Consider the following 12467-nt stretch of genomic DNA (forward strand, 5'->3'; position numbering starts at 1 on the left):
CATGATTTTCTGTGTACCAAATGATATATACCTTATTTTATGGGAGGGAAAATGTTTGTTTTTTTAAGGTTTTTAGGAAGGCAGAGAATTGTGTTAAAAGTTTTGTCTATCTATGTGTCCATAACTCTATTAAAATATGCCATTATATCTGTTCTACAGTTTGTCACATTTGTGTCAGGCCCATTGCCAGGTGAGCCTTCATCGTGGTATTACCTAGAGAGGATATAAGAGATTCTGGCTTAGGGAGAGATGGCTTGTTTTTTACCTCAGTAAATCTCGATCCCTAGCCTTTCCATCTCTCTTTTCTCTTTGGACAATCCACGTATCTTGTTTACTGCTTGCTTCCATTGTAGCTTTTTTCTTTCAGCTTGTTCAAAGAGAGTCATCATTTGTTAAATGAGAAACATCAGATGTATAAATCATTACAGCTTCCTAGCATTTCTCAGAAATTAGTCCGAAGTGTCCCAACTCTGAAGCCATTGTTTCAGCACACAGAGACAGGTGTAGTTTATATCTGTAATGAAAATATTTTGAGGTTTTATTTTTGGCTTGTTTAACTGGGTGGGGGGTAATTTAGATCTTAATTATCCTATAGTGAATAAGCAATCCTTACCACACCTGAAGGGGACTCCACACACTATGCAGTGGACACAGTTGCTGTATTGGCACCAGTATTTTCCACATCATACCTGTGAAGTGTAGGTGACATACTTGTGTCTTTAAAATTATGTGTTCACATATTTGAATGTATATCAGATCAGGGTTCCCTAATGCTTGTCCACGGGCAATAGTGTAATGGCAAATTCAGAAGTGCAGGGTCCCTTCATGATAGTCATGCCACACCACCTCACAGCCACACCCCCTTTTCCATTTTCCCTGATCTCTCTTGCTCTCTCTGTTGTCTCGCAAGTCCACACTCCACTACAACAGATGCCCCTAGCATTTGCATGAAAGGGGAGGCTCTAGGTTAGCTACTGAGAAGAGTTCTCAGTGGCTGACTCATCTCCTTTCACTCTCATTGGCTCTAATCAGCACAAAAGGGCAAGCACTCTTCTCAGTGGCTAATACGCTCCCTTTTCATGTTAATTGGCTCCTACACAGGGACCAGGCTGGGACTCTGCTCCCCAAAAAGTAATGGGTCTATGACCCCCTCATGACCCCAGAAAACCCCTATCCATGTGTATGTAAATACAAAAGACTGTTGTCCGTATTCTGAATTGCCTGCACCAAAGGTGACAGATCTAGTATTCAGAATCTTTTCCACATAATACTTTGCTCCAGTTCTTCTGAGTATTCATCCATATATGTTTTAAGAGAATGATATATTTGTCCTGAAGTTTGTTACTTTCAAACTGGTTCATGATGTTTATACACGTTTAATATCAATTTTATTTGCATTTGTTTAATAATTATGCTACATTTCATAGGTCTAATTATCTCAAACTGCCATTATATAGGCATGGAGGAGAGAGAAGAGTCTGCAGGACATTCAGAAGTGACCAGTACATACTTCAGCAATGTGGAAAATGAAAAACAGGTATGCAGAGGGAAAGTAGACAAGTCCACTGGTAAGACAGAAACAGATGATTTTATTGAAAAGAAGCTGTCATTTTTACATTGCAACCTTCTATATATAAAACAGACAAAAGAAATATGAATTTTGATGTCTGAATGTTTTATTATTTTTATTGCTTCAGTTAAAACATTTATATGCCACCTCAATAATTAAAGCCATAAAATACATTAGGAGAAATACTAAAAAAAACAAGAAATATATATAAACACAACCCAAACAAGCAACTTTTTTAAAGAACACAGGAAGCTGGCCTACACTAGGTGAGACCATTGGTCCATATAGTTCAGTATTATCTGCACTGACTGGCAGCAGCTCTCCAGGGTGTCAGGAAGGAATCTCTCCCAGCCCTACCTGGAGATGCTGAGGACTGAGCTTGGGACCTTCTGCATACAAGGCAGATGCTCTGCTACTGAGCTACAGCCCTTTCCTAGCAGTACCAAGTTACAACAACAATATAGCTAGCCCCATTTTACAAAAGCTCATTAAAACGAAGCCACCCAAAGCCTCTGGAGGAGACAGGGTTGAAGGCTGTAATAAAAGAGCTGGTCTGAACCTAAATACAATTCAAGGCTGTGGCCCAATGGTACAGCACACAAAAAGGTCCCAGTTTCAATAGTTGACATCTCCAAGCAGGGCTGGGAAAGACTCCTCTCTGAAACCCTGGAGAGTTGCTACCAGTCAGTCTAGATGATACTAGATGAACCAATGGCCTGACAGAATAAGACAGCATCCTAAGACTTTTGAGAAGGTCATTCTACAGTCTTGGAGCAACTCCAGCAAAAGGCTCTGATATTCATCACACACAGATGTCCCCATTTCATGTGGTTAGGTGTGTGGAGGAGAGCTCCGGAGGTATTTTTTAATTTTAGTTTCTTATATTTACATCCCATCTTTCTTCCATCATGGAATCCAAGGTAGCATATATGTGGTTCCTGGGTGGTCTTCCATCTGGGCACTGACCCAGACCTGTTTAGCTTCAGCAAAATGTGGCTTCATATGCCTTCAGACTATACAGGCCATGTAACAGTGGTAGGGCTTGTAAGAGGAATGGTGTTCCTAAGATTTGTAGGTCTTAAGCTGTGAAGGGCTTAAAAAGGAAAAAAACACACCTTGATTTAGACCTGGAAGCTAACTGGCAACCAGTACAATAGCCACAAAAATGCTCTCGCATCCCAACATCCAGCATGAGGTGAGCTTCAGCATTCTGCACTCGCTTAAGCTTCTCAGTTGTCTTCAAGAGCACCTCTACACAAAGCCCATTATAGTAGTTGATGTGAGAGCATGGATTTGCCAGACACAATCCTTCTTCTCTAGAAAGGAGCACAGCCTACATTTATACAGCAGTGATCTCCGTTTTAAGAGCAAGGTATTTTTAATGCAGAATAATAAAATAAAATACAAAAATAAAAGCTCGCTGATTCAGTGAGAGGTGATGCACTCGCAGAGAAATCTTTCTGCCTGTAGGTTACTGTTCCATTTTTCACAAGAAATATAGGACATCTGTCTAGACAGAATTGTGCATATGGGTCTGGCCCTGACTCAGAGATTCATATCCATGCGGTGCCTAACAAAAACACACATTTCACCCACTCAGTCTACACCATTACCACTGTGGTCCATCCCATTCTTCTGAGTAAGTGATCAGAGCTAAAAGCTCACAGGTTTGATGGAGGAAGGAAAAACTTTACAAACTCTGACATACTCATAGACATTTTTATTTCCCCTCCTTTGGTATAGACTTTTCAGGAGTGTTATGATGTTAATAAGCAATCTGAAGTCCCATTGACTTCAATAAGAAATATAGACAGGTGCTTAACTCTGTCATTGAACTCAATGAAACTTATAAGTGCTTAACTTGGTCTGCATTGTGCCCTTGTTTTGATCTTCCGCATGACAAACCACAATGTCCTCTGTGCTCCTTTGGTCTGACCCCTCTTGTTAGAGCTATGCTTTCCTTTTCCCTTTTAAGAGTACATTAGCTCATAGTATAATGAGGAGGTGTCCTAATATATTCCATATAATAGGCTTTCGAAAACTGACTCAGATAAATGACTCAGAAAAAAGTAAATGCTGTACTCACTTCAGTTATATTCTTTACTTAACATGCAGCAAAAAAAAGCCATTAAGCAAAGGGATATTCTATAGTAATGCAAATTAATTTATTCACTACAGCAATTTCCCTCCACTTTATTTATTTATTATTTGATTTATATCCTACCCTTCCTCCCAGTAGGAGCCTGGGGCTGCACTTTGTTCTTTTTTAAAAAAGAGAAGCAAAAAGAGCAAACTGGAGGGGCTCTGATGGCAAGAAAAATAATGTTTGAAAATCTGACCTGTAAGTAGAAGTCAAAAGAACTGTATTTGTACAGCCTAAGGAAAAGTCAACATGTCTGAAGTCATCATTTTGTACTTCCCTTCATTTGAAATATGTCCTTTGTTTTAGAAATGTAACACCATAAGAACGAACAATGCAAAAACTACCCAGCTTTCATCTATAACAAGCTTACAAAATCAAACACCATTCAGGTAACTTCTTAACGAATCTCATTTTCATTAGTGAAAGTTTAGATTATGAATCTTGCATGAAGATAATGCTGTTGAAATAAACTAGTCATTCTAGTTTATTTCAACAAGCCTTTTAAGTCTGCTTTTGTGTTGGAATTGCTTTTTAATATGCCTTTAAACCTCTGTGGCAGAGTGGTAAGCGGTGGTAACGCAGCCAAAGCTCTGCTCACCACCGGAGTTCGATTCCAACAGAAGGAGGAAGTTGAATCTCTGGTAAAAGGGGTCGAGGTCCACTCAGCCTTCCATCCATTCATGGTCGGTAAAATGAGTACCCGGCATATGCTGGGGGGTAAAAAAAGGCTGGGGAAGGAACTGGCAATCCCACCCCATATATACGGTCTGCCTAGTAAACGTCACAAGACATCACCCTAAGAGTTGGAAACAACTCGCACTATAAGTGCGGGGACACCTTTACCTTTTTAAACCTTTTTTTAAAAACAATATGTTTTTAAATCTTTTTTTTAAAAAAATCTTCAAAGCTTTAAAAAAAAAGTTTTTAAAGTTGTTTTGTTTTAATGTATTTTAATGTATGTTTTTATGATGTCTTAAAGTGGTTTTAGTGCTTTTGTTTGCCACCCTGGGCTTCTACTGGGAAGAGGGGAGGGATATATATCAAATAATAAATAAATAAATAAATAAATCCTGTTTACTATTTTAGGTTGCTAGCTTATCAGAAGCAAACAAACGACAAGCAGTGGTTTGAGGCTGAGGCTGCAGAAAGAGGTAAAATGCTACGGAAACATTAGAGCAGAAATTAAATATATTTTCTAAATTACATAGCTGGTGAGAAGAAAAAACTTCATCCTTATTATTGCTTTATCATTTGAATTACAAACTTCATCAAACAGAGCTCTCAATTTTAAAAGAATGAAGAACTGTGATCCTATAAGATGTTCCTAAACATATATTATGTCACCACAGCTACCACATTGGGCTATAGTTGAATTTGTGGTGGTTTTCAACTGCCACAATAACATATAGCATGAGAGGTTCCACTGATTGGTGTCGGTCATCACTGCTTAACTGGGAATACTAGCCATCACCAACTGGAGCATTGCATAAAGTAGGCAAAGAATGGAACTATGCATGACTTGTCTGTGTACTATGTTAAAGGCTTTCCAGTCAATATGGACCCCCTTATATTGAATCAAGGATAACACATTTAGATCAGCTCTACTTGCTTTTCCTGTCTCCACCCCCTCAAGGATACTTCTACAGCCGTAGGAAGATAAGAACGTCCTGCTGGATCAGGCCTTTGGCCCATCTAGTCCAAGTGGGACCTGAACACAAGAGCATTCCCCCCCTCCTGCGGTTTCCAGCAACTGGTATTCAGGAGCATACTGCCTCTGACAAAGGAGGGTAGACTCCATAGCCTTTTAGGTCCCTTCCAGCTCTATTGTTGTATGATACTATGATAACGTAGCCATCAGGGTTAGTAGCCATTGGTAGTCTTATCCTCCATGAATTTGTCTAATATTTTAAAGGAATCCAAGTCAGTGGCCATCACTGCCTCAATATGTTGCTTGCAGGACACATCAGCTCCTTCAAGCCTCTCTGGCCATTTGAACCTCTCCCCTCTCCTCACTATTGTTCCTACACCTCTTTGCTTTTGTTTGTGGTGCCTGGGACACCCCATTCCTAACAGGAGCATAGGTCATCTCTCAGGGCAATAGTGATGGATTATCCTGTGTTATTGCACCTCACTCTCACCCTACGTACTCCCTGTAGGATGGGGCTATAGGCATGTAAGGGACACTATGATGGATTAAGTCATTTGTGGAATACAGCATTATGCTCCTCAAAAAATCCAGCAACCACCTTGTATCAGTACAGCAGCAGTATGATCAGATAATAGTGCTTCTTTCAAAACATTCTTTTCACATGGTATGACCTATTTTTTTTAATGCAAGCAATTTTCTATAACAGAAATACAAGTTGACTATATGGAAGAAGGAGGAGGAAACAGGGCAAAGGATTCTGAATATGCATCTCAAGTCAGTTTATTTTTGTTTTATCTAATTCTTTCTTTATATTAATACCCAGTTAGTATAAATTTTTGCAGTTCTAGCATGCTCTATAATGAAATGTTATTTGAAATAAATGTTTTAAATCTAAGTTCTCCTTTGTAAAAGTAGCTTTTCCCCCCCATTGCAATAATAATAATGATTCTTGTCCTTTTGTGAGGAATTAGAAACTGTTGTCACAAGGAGGGACTAGAACTCGGGGGCAGGTAGAGCACATGCTCTGTATCAGCGATAAGCTCAACTAGGAGGCTCTACTTGTAGTGCTGTTGCCAAATGAGTTTTGACAGGCGATGACATGCAAGGTAACCTTTTCAGTGGTGACCCCCAAGTTGTGGAATGCTGTCTCCTCCAAGGTGCATCTTGCACCAAAATTGCATAGAATTCATTGACAGGCATCCCTTTGGATGGGGTGGGGTGGCCTGAAGTGACATTTTTGTCTGATTCAGCTCACCTCTGCTGTTTTTGTGTGTGTTTTATCGTGCATAAGTATTATGTTGTATGTTTTTAGTGATATGTAACCTGCTCTGGGGACCTTCAGGTAAACGGTGGGTATGAAATCTAATAAATAAATAATGCAGAAGGCCCCAGTTCAGTCCTTGGTAGGGTTAGGAAAGATTCTGCCTGAAATTCTGGAGAGCTGCTGCCATTCAATGTATGCTAAATTGAGCTAGACAGATCAATGGTCTTTCAGCATAAGGCAGCTTCATAATGTTCACATACATATTATCAGTGCTCTGTGGCTCAAATGCCTGGCTTGTATCCACCAGGAGCCACACATGGACCCACTTTTGTTGGAATTCCCTTCCAGGTGAGATCAGACAGGCCCCCTCCCTGTCAAACTTCCAGCACCTAGTGAACACTTTTTTATTTCAGCAGGCATTTTAAGTCATTTCTGATTTTATAGTTAGCTTTTAACTGATCTTATCTCTGTTGTATTTATTGAGCTTGCTGTATACTACTTAGAGACATTTATAATTAAGTGGCATATAATAAATAAAATAAATGTCAATGTGTGTATATATATATATATAGGGAGTTGGTTGAAGGATATTCTATTCCCATTATATATGTGTTTTAGAAATGTTTATTATGGATCTTCATCGCTCCACAGCCAGCAGCGTTATTAATGATGAATATAAAAATGGTTTCTCTTTATAAAAAGCCCCAGTACATGCGTGTCTTGGTGTTGCCATAGCTGTAATTGTCATGTAAATATTTCTCTTTTATTGGATGGGCAGGCAAAAGCTGACAGTTATTCTGCAGAAAGAGAAGAAGGTGCTGAAAATTTTCCAAGAATTCCAGTGCCAAAGACACCTGATTCTAGTGTGATGAAAACTCCATTTGAATTGTAAGAATTTTTATTTCAAATATTATTAATGAGCTTTGCCATTGTCCAAAGCTCTCATAGTAAAAGACCCTACCAAGCCCAAGTTTTGGCTTCTTCCTGGCTTAACACCAAGTATTTTCTTCCAATTGCTACTTAATTTCTCCTTTTCTTTCATTGCACCAGAATTCAGTCAGAAAGAGAAGGATCGATGTCAGAATCGCCTGCTTTTTCTTTTCTTTCTGGCTTTACTGCAAAGTCCCCTGGATTTAATTTCTTTGATTCTTCTGCATTTGGAGCTGAAATTTCACTCGATCAGGTAATATTAAATTGTCAAAATGCAGGGCTGTATGAAAGAATATATGGTGAGGTCGATCAACTTATTCATTAGTAAAGCATTATATTGTAAGAGTATCAGACTAGAACTGAAGAGATGCAGATTTAAATCTCCAATCAACCGTAAACATCATTGGGTGAGGGAAATGGATAAAAGGTGAGGAGAAGAACCATGATTGCCACCACTATGCATTCTTTGGAAGATAAGCCAGATTTTTTACATAATATCTAAAAAAAAAGTATTAGAAACACAGCGTGAATGCTAAAGCTAATTTGAACTTACAGTCAAACTAATAGACATATTTATGTGAACATATTACAGTAATGATACTGTTCTGAAATACAAAGTGGGAAGTCTCTTTTCAGGGAATGGTATAGATTTGCAAGCAATAATCAAAACTAGTTCATGGGGAGTCAGCTGCAAAAGAATAACCCAGTGTTTTTGGATATCCAACCACTAGGAATGTATCTGACATTAGTGACCTGTCCCTAGGAGCCATGTTCACCAAGGACTGTGAAAATACATCAGGAGTTTGAGAAAGAAAAATGGCTTTATCTTGCTGCATGCAGCATTTTGCTTCATACCTGTTAAAAATATGTAAAGGGTCATTGCAAAGTCACCTGTGGCCATTCTCTCCAGATTGTCACTTGAAGAAGTCTGTCTCTGAGATCAGTTAGGTCCAAACTACACATGGCATCCAATTATGTGCCTCTTTTTGCTGATGGGGTTGGGTTGGGTTTTTTTGTGTTGTGAAAAGCAGCCTTGGTGGCTGCAATCAGAGTGCAAGGGGAGATGGACTACTTCACACTTTCCCTTCCAGCTGTTCATTCAAAATAATCTCCACAAGATTTACTTCCCACAAAGTAAAGAGATTCAGGGACCCCACAACTGCATGTCACATTTAGTTTGGGCTTTAGCTAAATATGCCAAGTAACAAATCAATGGCAGACTAGATTCCTTACTACTGATGTGCAACCCCTTCTTCACTGACCACAGCTGCTCAGTAGTGCTGCTTTTCTGCTTTGATATTCTTATTCTAGGATTGTGGGGCCCGGTTCATTACAAACCTGTGTCTAGCCTGCTCCTGCTGCTGCTTTGTTCAGGTTGCATCATAACCACGTGGAATGGATTATCTGAACTGCTCAGCACAAGTATGAATTGTAGGTTTGCATGACACTGCAAAGTGCTAAACTGCAGTTATGCTTGTCATGAATGATTCAGATAAACTATTTTGTGCATTCTGCGCAAGAAAAATGCTGTCTAGCCATGCAAAATGTGGTCATATGGATTTAAGTTTACTTGGCTGGGAGTAAATTATTGCATTGAGGAGTGGTATGGTAATCTCAGTTTCTCAAGCAGCACAATCAATAGAATATGTTTGCTTCTGATATTGTAGCACACATGAAACAATAAAAACATTGCATTCTGGCTGTAATTCTCCAATTTACATGGGAGTAAACACCATTGCATACAGTGGTACTCTGAAGCATGCATAGGATTATACCGCACATCTTAAGGAAGACATAGTTTTTTCTTTGATTTCTGGAACATTTGGTTTAAGTGATGTCTCACTGGTAGAAGGCTAACCCCTGGAAGGAATATGCATGGATTCTGCTAACAGTATTGGTAGAAATGGGCTCCTTTCGGGAAGAAGGGTAGGATATAAAAAAAATATTTTATAAAATATAAAAATGGCTCTCTATATAAAATTAATAATAAATAAAATAAATGGCAAACAGCATCTGGTGTTCATTTTTGGAAATGAACTGACCCCCTGTAGTAGGCTGTGTACACATGATATTTTATTCTAGAATAAATGGAGACTGACTACTCGTTTTTTCTACATAGTCCATACACAGTCTAGATCTATTGGATATTGTTTTGCCCCTGAAAAGCACATCTTGAGAAACTGGTTTCATTTTGAAAATAAAAGCCCATTGCAGATTAATTCTGCATTACCTTGCAGTGTACCCATTTGAAAAGAGATTTAGGTGTGAGCATACTAGTCACTTACAGCAAAGTGTTTCCATTGGCCACACCTGAAAGGGGAATTAGGTTGATCTGCCGATTAGTTGCAAAATATCTTTGAAGCAATTTAAAAAAAAAACCCACTGGAGCTGATACCACCAGGATTTACAGTAATAAGGTGTGAGATTTGACTAGCGTTGTGGGCCCGTTTCCAGAAAAGAGAGATGGAGACCCACTGGAACCAGCAGAAGAGTAAGTGTGTCTCTCCCCTAAAACAGATATAGGCAGTCCCAGCAATGGGGGTGGTGGTGTATTTACACCTTCCCAATGACGTGGGTGGGTATATACCAAGATCGCAATCACTTCCTTTTTCATTCCCCTGGGAAATGTACAGGGAGGAAAAGGCATGGATAACCTAATCAAGGAGAGGGTTTTCAAAGGTGTATCAAATAACCATAATCACCCTTGTGGACAGCAGCATGTTGAGGATGAGCAGAAATGGTTCTGGATTGAGAAAAGTTACATTTTTGTGCTACAAGCAAGTTAGTGTGTACACAGCTGTTGTATGCTATTTTTATCTTACGACATTTTCTGAACATGGATAATTCAAACATGGTGCTTTTGAAATTCATTTACTGATTTATTGCTTAGTTTTCCAGTTAATTCACTTATATAATGACTATTATGTCTCAGTCAGGTGAAGACTATTCTTCTGGAAATTTAAATCCTATTTCCCCACACAAAGATATTGGTAAGCTTTTACCAGGAAATAAATTGTTTTCTGAACAAATTTGGGCTCCTTCTGGGAGGAAGGGCGGGATTTAAATTTAATAAATAAATAATTCTATTAATTCATATATTCCTATAACATGTATGCTGACAGCCACCCAGTGCCTTCACTCCTTTAACTAAATGTTTAAATTGGATCCCAACTGCCCTTTCACAAGATTCTAGAGCTCATGGGCTTAGCAGGTTTTCTCCACCTATTCCATCTGCTCTTGTGGTTTGCTGTGTCACTCAGCTCACAGTACTAACTCCATTCCCCCCTCCTTCAACAGTGATCTGAGTATTTGAAATGGAAGGTTTCTTTGAACATAGTCACAATATCTTTTCCTTTAAGAGTGTGGGACAATCTTAGGATCCATGTTATATCTAACTCAAATAATATTCTTTTGCCATTTTTCTAATAATGAAATTATTAATGCTCAGGCGCTATTTATTGTATTGCATATGAAGTAAAAAGTTAATTCAAAACATTATTTCCTTCAAGGAAATTTATTTGGGAAAATGGACAGCGAGGATTCACTTGCATTTTCCTTTCCATCGTGTTCTTCCGCTCAAGCTTTTCAAGATGGGAAAGATGACTTCAGTTTCCCCTTTGCGTTCCAATCATCCCAGCCTGCCTCCCTAAAAGGTTTTCAGTCTTCCTCACAAAGCAGAAAACAATTTTCACTTTTTTAAATATGTTCCTTGATTGGGCTTAGAGTTTTAGTGCCTTAGCACGTTTTTCAGCTTCCCACCTAAAACAAAAGAAGACGAAGAAAGAAAAAGAGAGCATAAATATTTTCATCCAAGTGATGACTGGTGAGATTTTAAATGGATCCAATTAAAACAGTTTAAAGTTACTGATTCAGTGTATTAAAACTTTTGATGAACTTTTGTTACGGGGCGCTGCAGTGTAAGCTTCAAATTTTGAAATAGCCTCTTCAACAGGTTTGGTGCTATATATTATTAAGATCTTTACTATCAATTTTATAACTACACCTAAAAATTGTGAGCAATTTTAGTAAAATTGTTAGAAGTCATTATAGCAACAAAATACTTGCCACAGTGTTTTAATAGTTAATTTCAATGTTTTGGATAGTTTCTTGTAAGACACTTTAATTTTAAATAAAAAATAATTATATTAAAGTCTGCACATTTCTTCATGGGGCCAAAGTTACCATGAACAATGGCAAATTAGCTCCTGTTTCAAGAAAAAAAAATCATTTGATGTCAGGGCTGTTCAGAACATTACCAGACTACTTGCTAGCTGGCTGTTTTAAAGCCTGCTCCACGAGCTAGAGGGAGCCCCAGCTGACGAAGCGTCAAGGCGAGTTAAGCAGCAGAGCGAGTTCGGCAGCAGGGCGAGGAGGCCAGGGCCACCCACTCTGCCCGTCTGTTCCCTGACCTCAACTAAACCGCAGTCTCCAACCCATTGACGTAATAAACCTTAAACAAAACTATGCAGGTAAGAAGCCAGCAGGGGTGTGGGGGCTTTCCAGTGTTTTGCACCGCCTGCAGCATGTACGACTATCTGCCTGTTGGACAGAAGTCGTGGGTGTGCTCTCGGTGCAATGAGCTCCTGGCTCTCCGGGAACGACTTCATTTCCTTGAGGCCAAGGTGGCGGACCTGGAAAAGCTGAGAGAGGCAGAGAGGTGTGTGGAGGAGGCCTTCAGGGATGTTATAGCTGTGTCCCACTCCAACGATGATAGCTCTCCTGCTATCATGGACAACGATGGTCTTGGGGAAGAAGAGCATCCAGCTGAGGAAGAGGGAAACGATCCCTTAGAAGGGACCCATTCCTTGGGAGATGAGCAGCTATCCTCTCGTGCCGAGGATATATCTCCAGGGGGTGGAGGGATCCTTGTAGTGGGTGATTCGATCATTAGGAACATAGACGGTGGGGTGTG

General features: G+C 39.4%; 1 protein-coding gene across 5 annotated transcripts in view; it reads left to right on the forward strand.

Moving 5' to 3' along the window:
* C2H14orf39 (chromosome 2 C14orf39 homolog) overlaps window positions 1–11618 on the forward strand; it is a 28978-nt gene extending 17360 nt beyond the window's left edge. For all 5 annotated transcript variants that reach the window (XM_061613295.1, XM_061613293.1, XM_061613296.1 and 2 more), the window contains 9 exons: window positions 368–501; window positions 1458–1537; window positions 4020–4102; window positions 4800–4864; window positions 6068–6135; window positions 7404–7513; window positions 7676–7808; window positions 10488–10545; window positions 11065–11618. In XM_061613295.1, the coding sequence (XP_061469279.1) occupies window positions 368–501; window positions 1458–1537; window positions 4020–4102; window positions 4800–4864; window positions 6068–6135; window positions 7404–7513; window positions 7676–7808; window positions 10488–10545; window positions 11065–11255 (922 nt within the window). In that variant the 3' untranslated portion in view covers window positions 11256–11618. The remainder of the gene's footprint in view (window positions 1–367; window positions 502–1457; window positions 1538–4019; window positions 4103–4799; window positions 4865–6067; window positions 6136–7403; window positions 7514–7675; window positions 7809–10487; window positions 10546–11064) is intronic.
* Window positions 11619–12467: the final 849 nt, after the last annotated feature.

The sequence above is a fragment of the Rhineura floridana genome, chromosome 2 (genome assembly GCF_030035675.1).
Source record: "Rhineura floridana isolate rRhiFlo1 chromosome 2, rRhiFlo1.hap2, whole genome shotgun sequence".
In the NCBI taxonomy this organism is placed as follows: domain Eukaryota; kingdom Metazoa; phylum Chordata; class Lepidosauria; order Squamata; family Rhineuridae; genus Rhineura; species Rhineura floridana.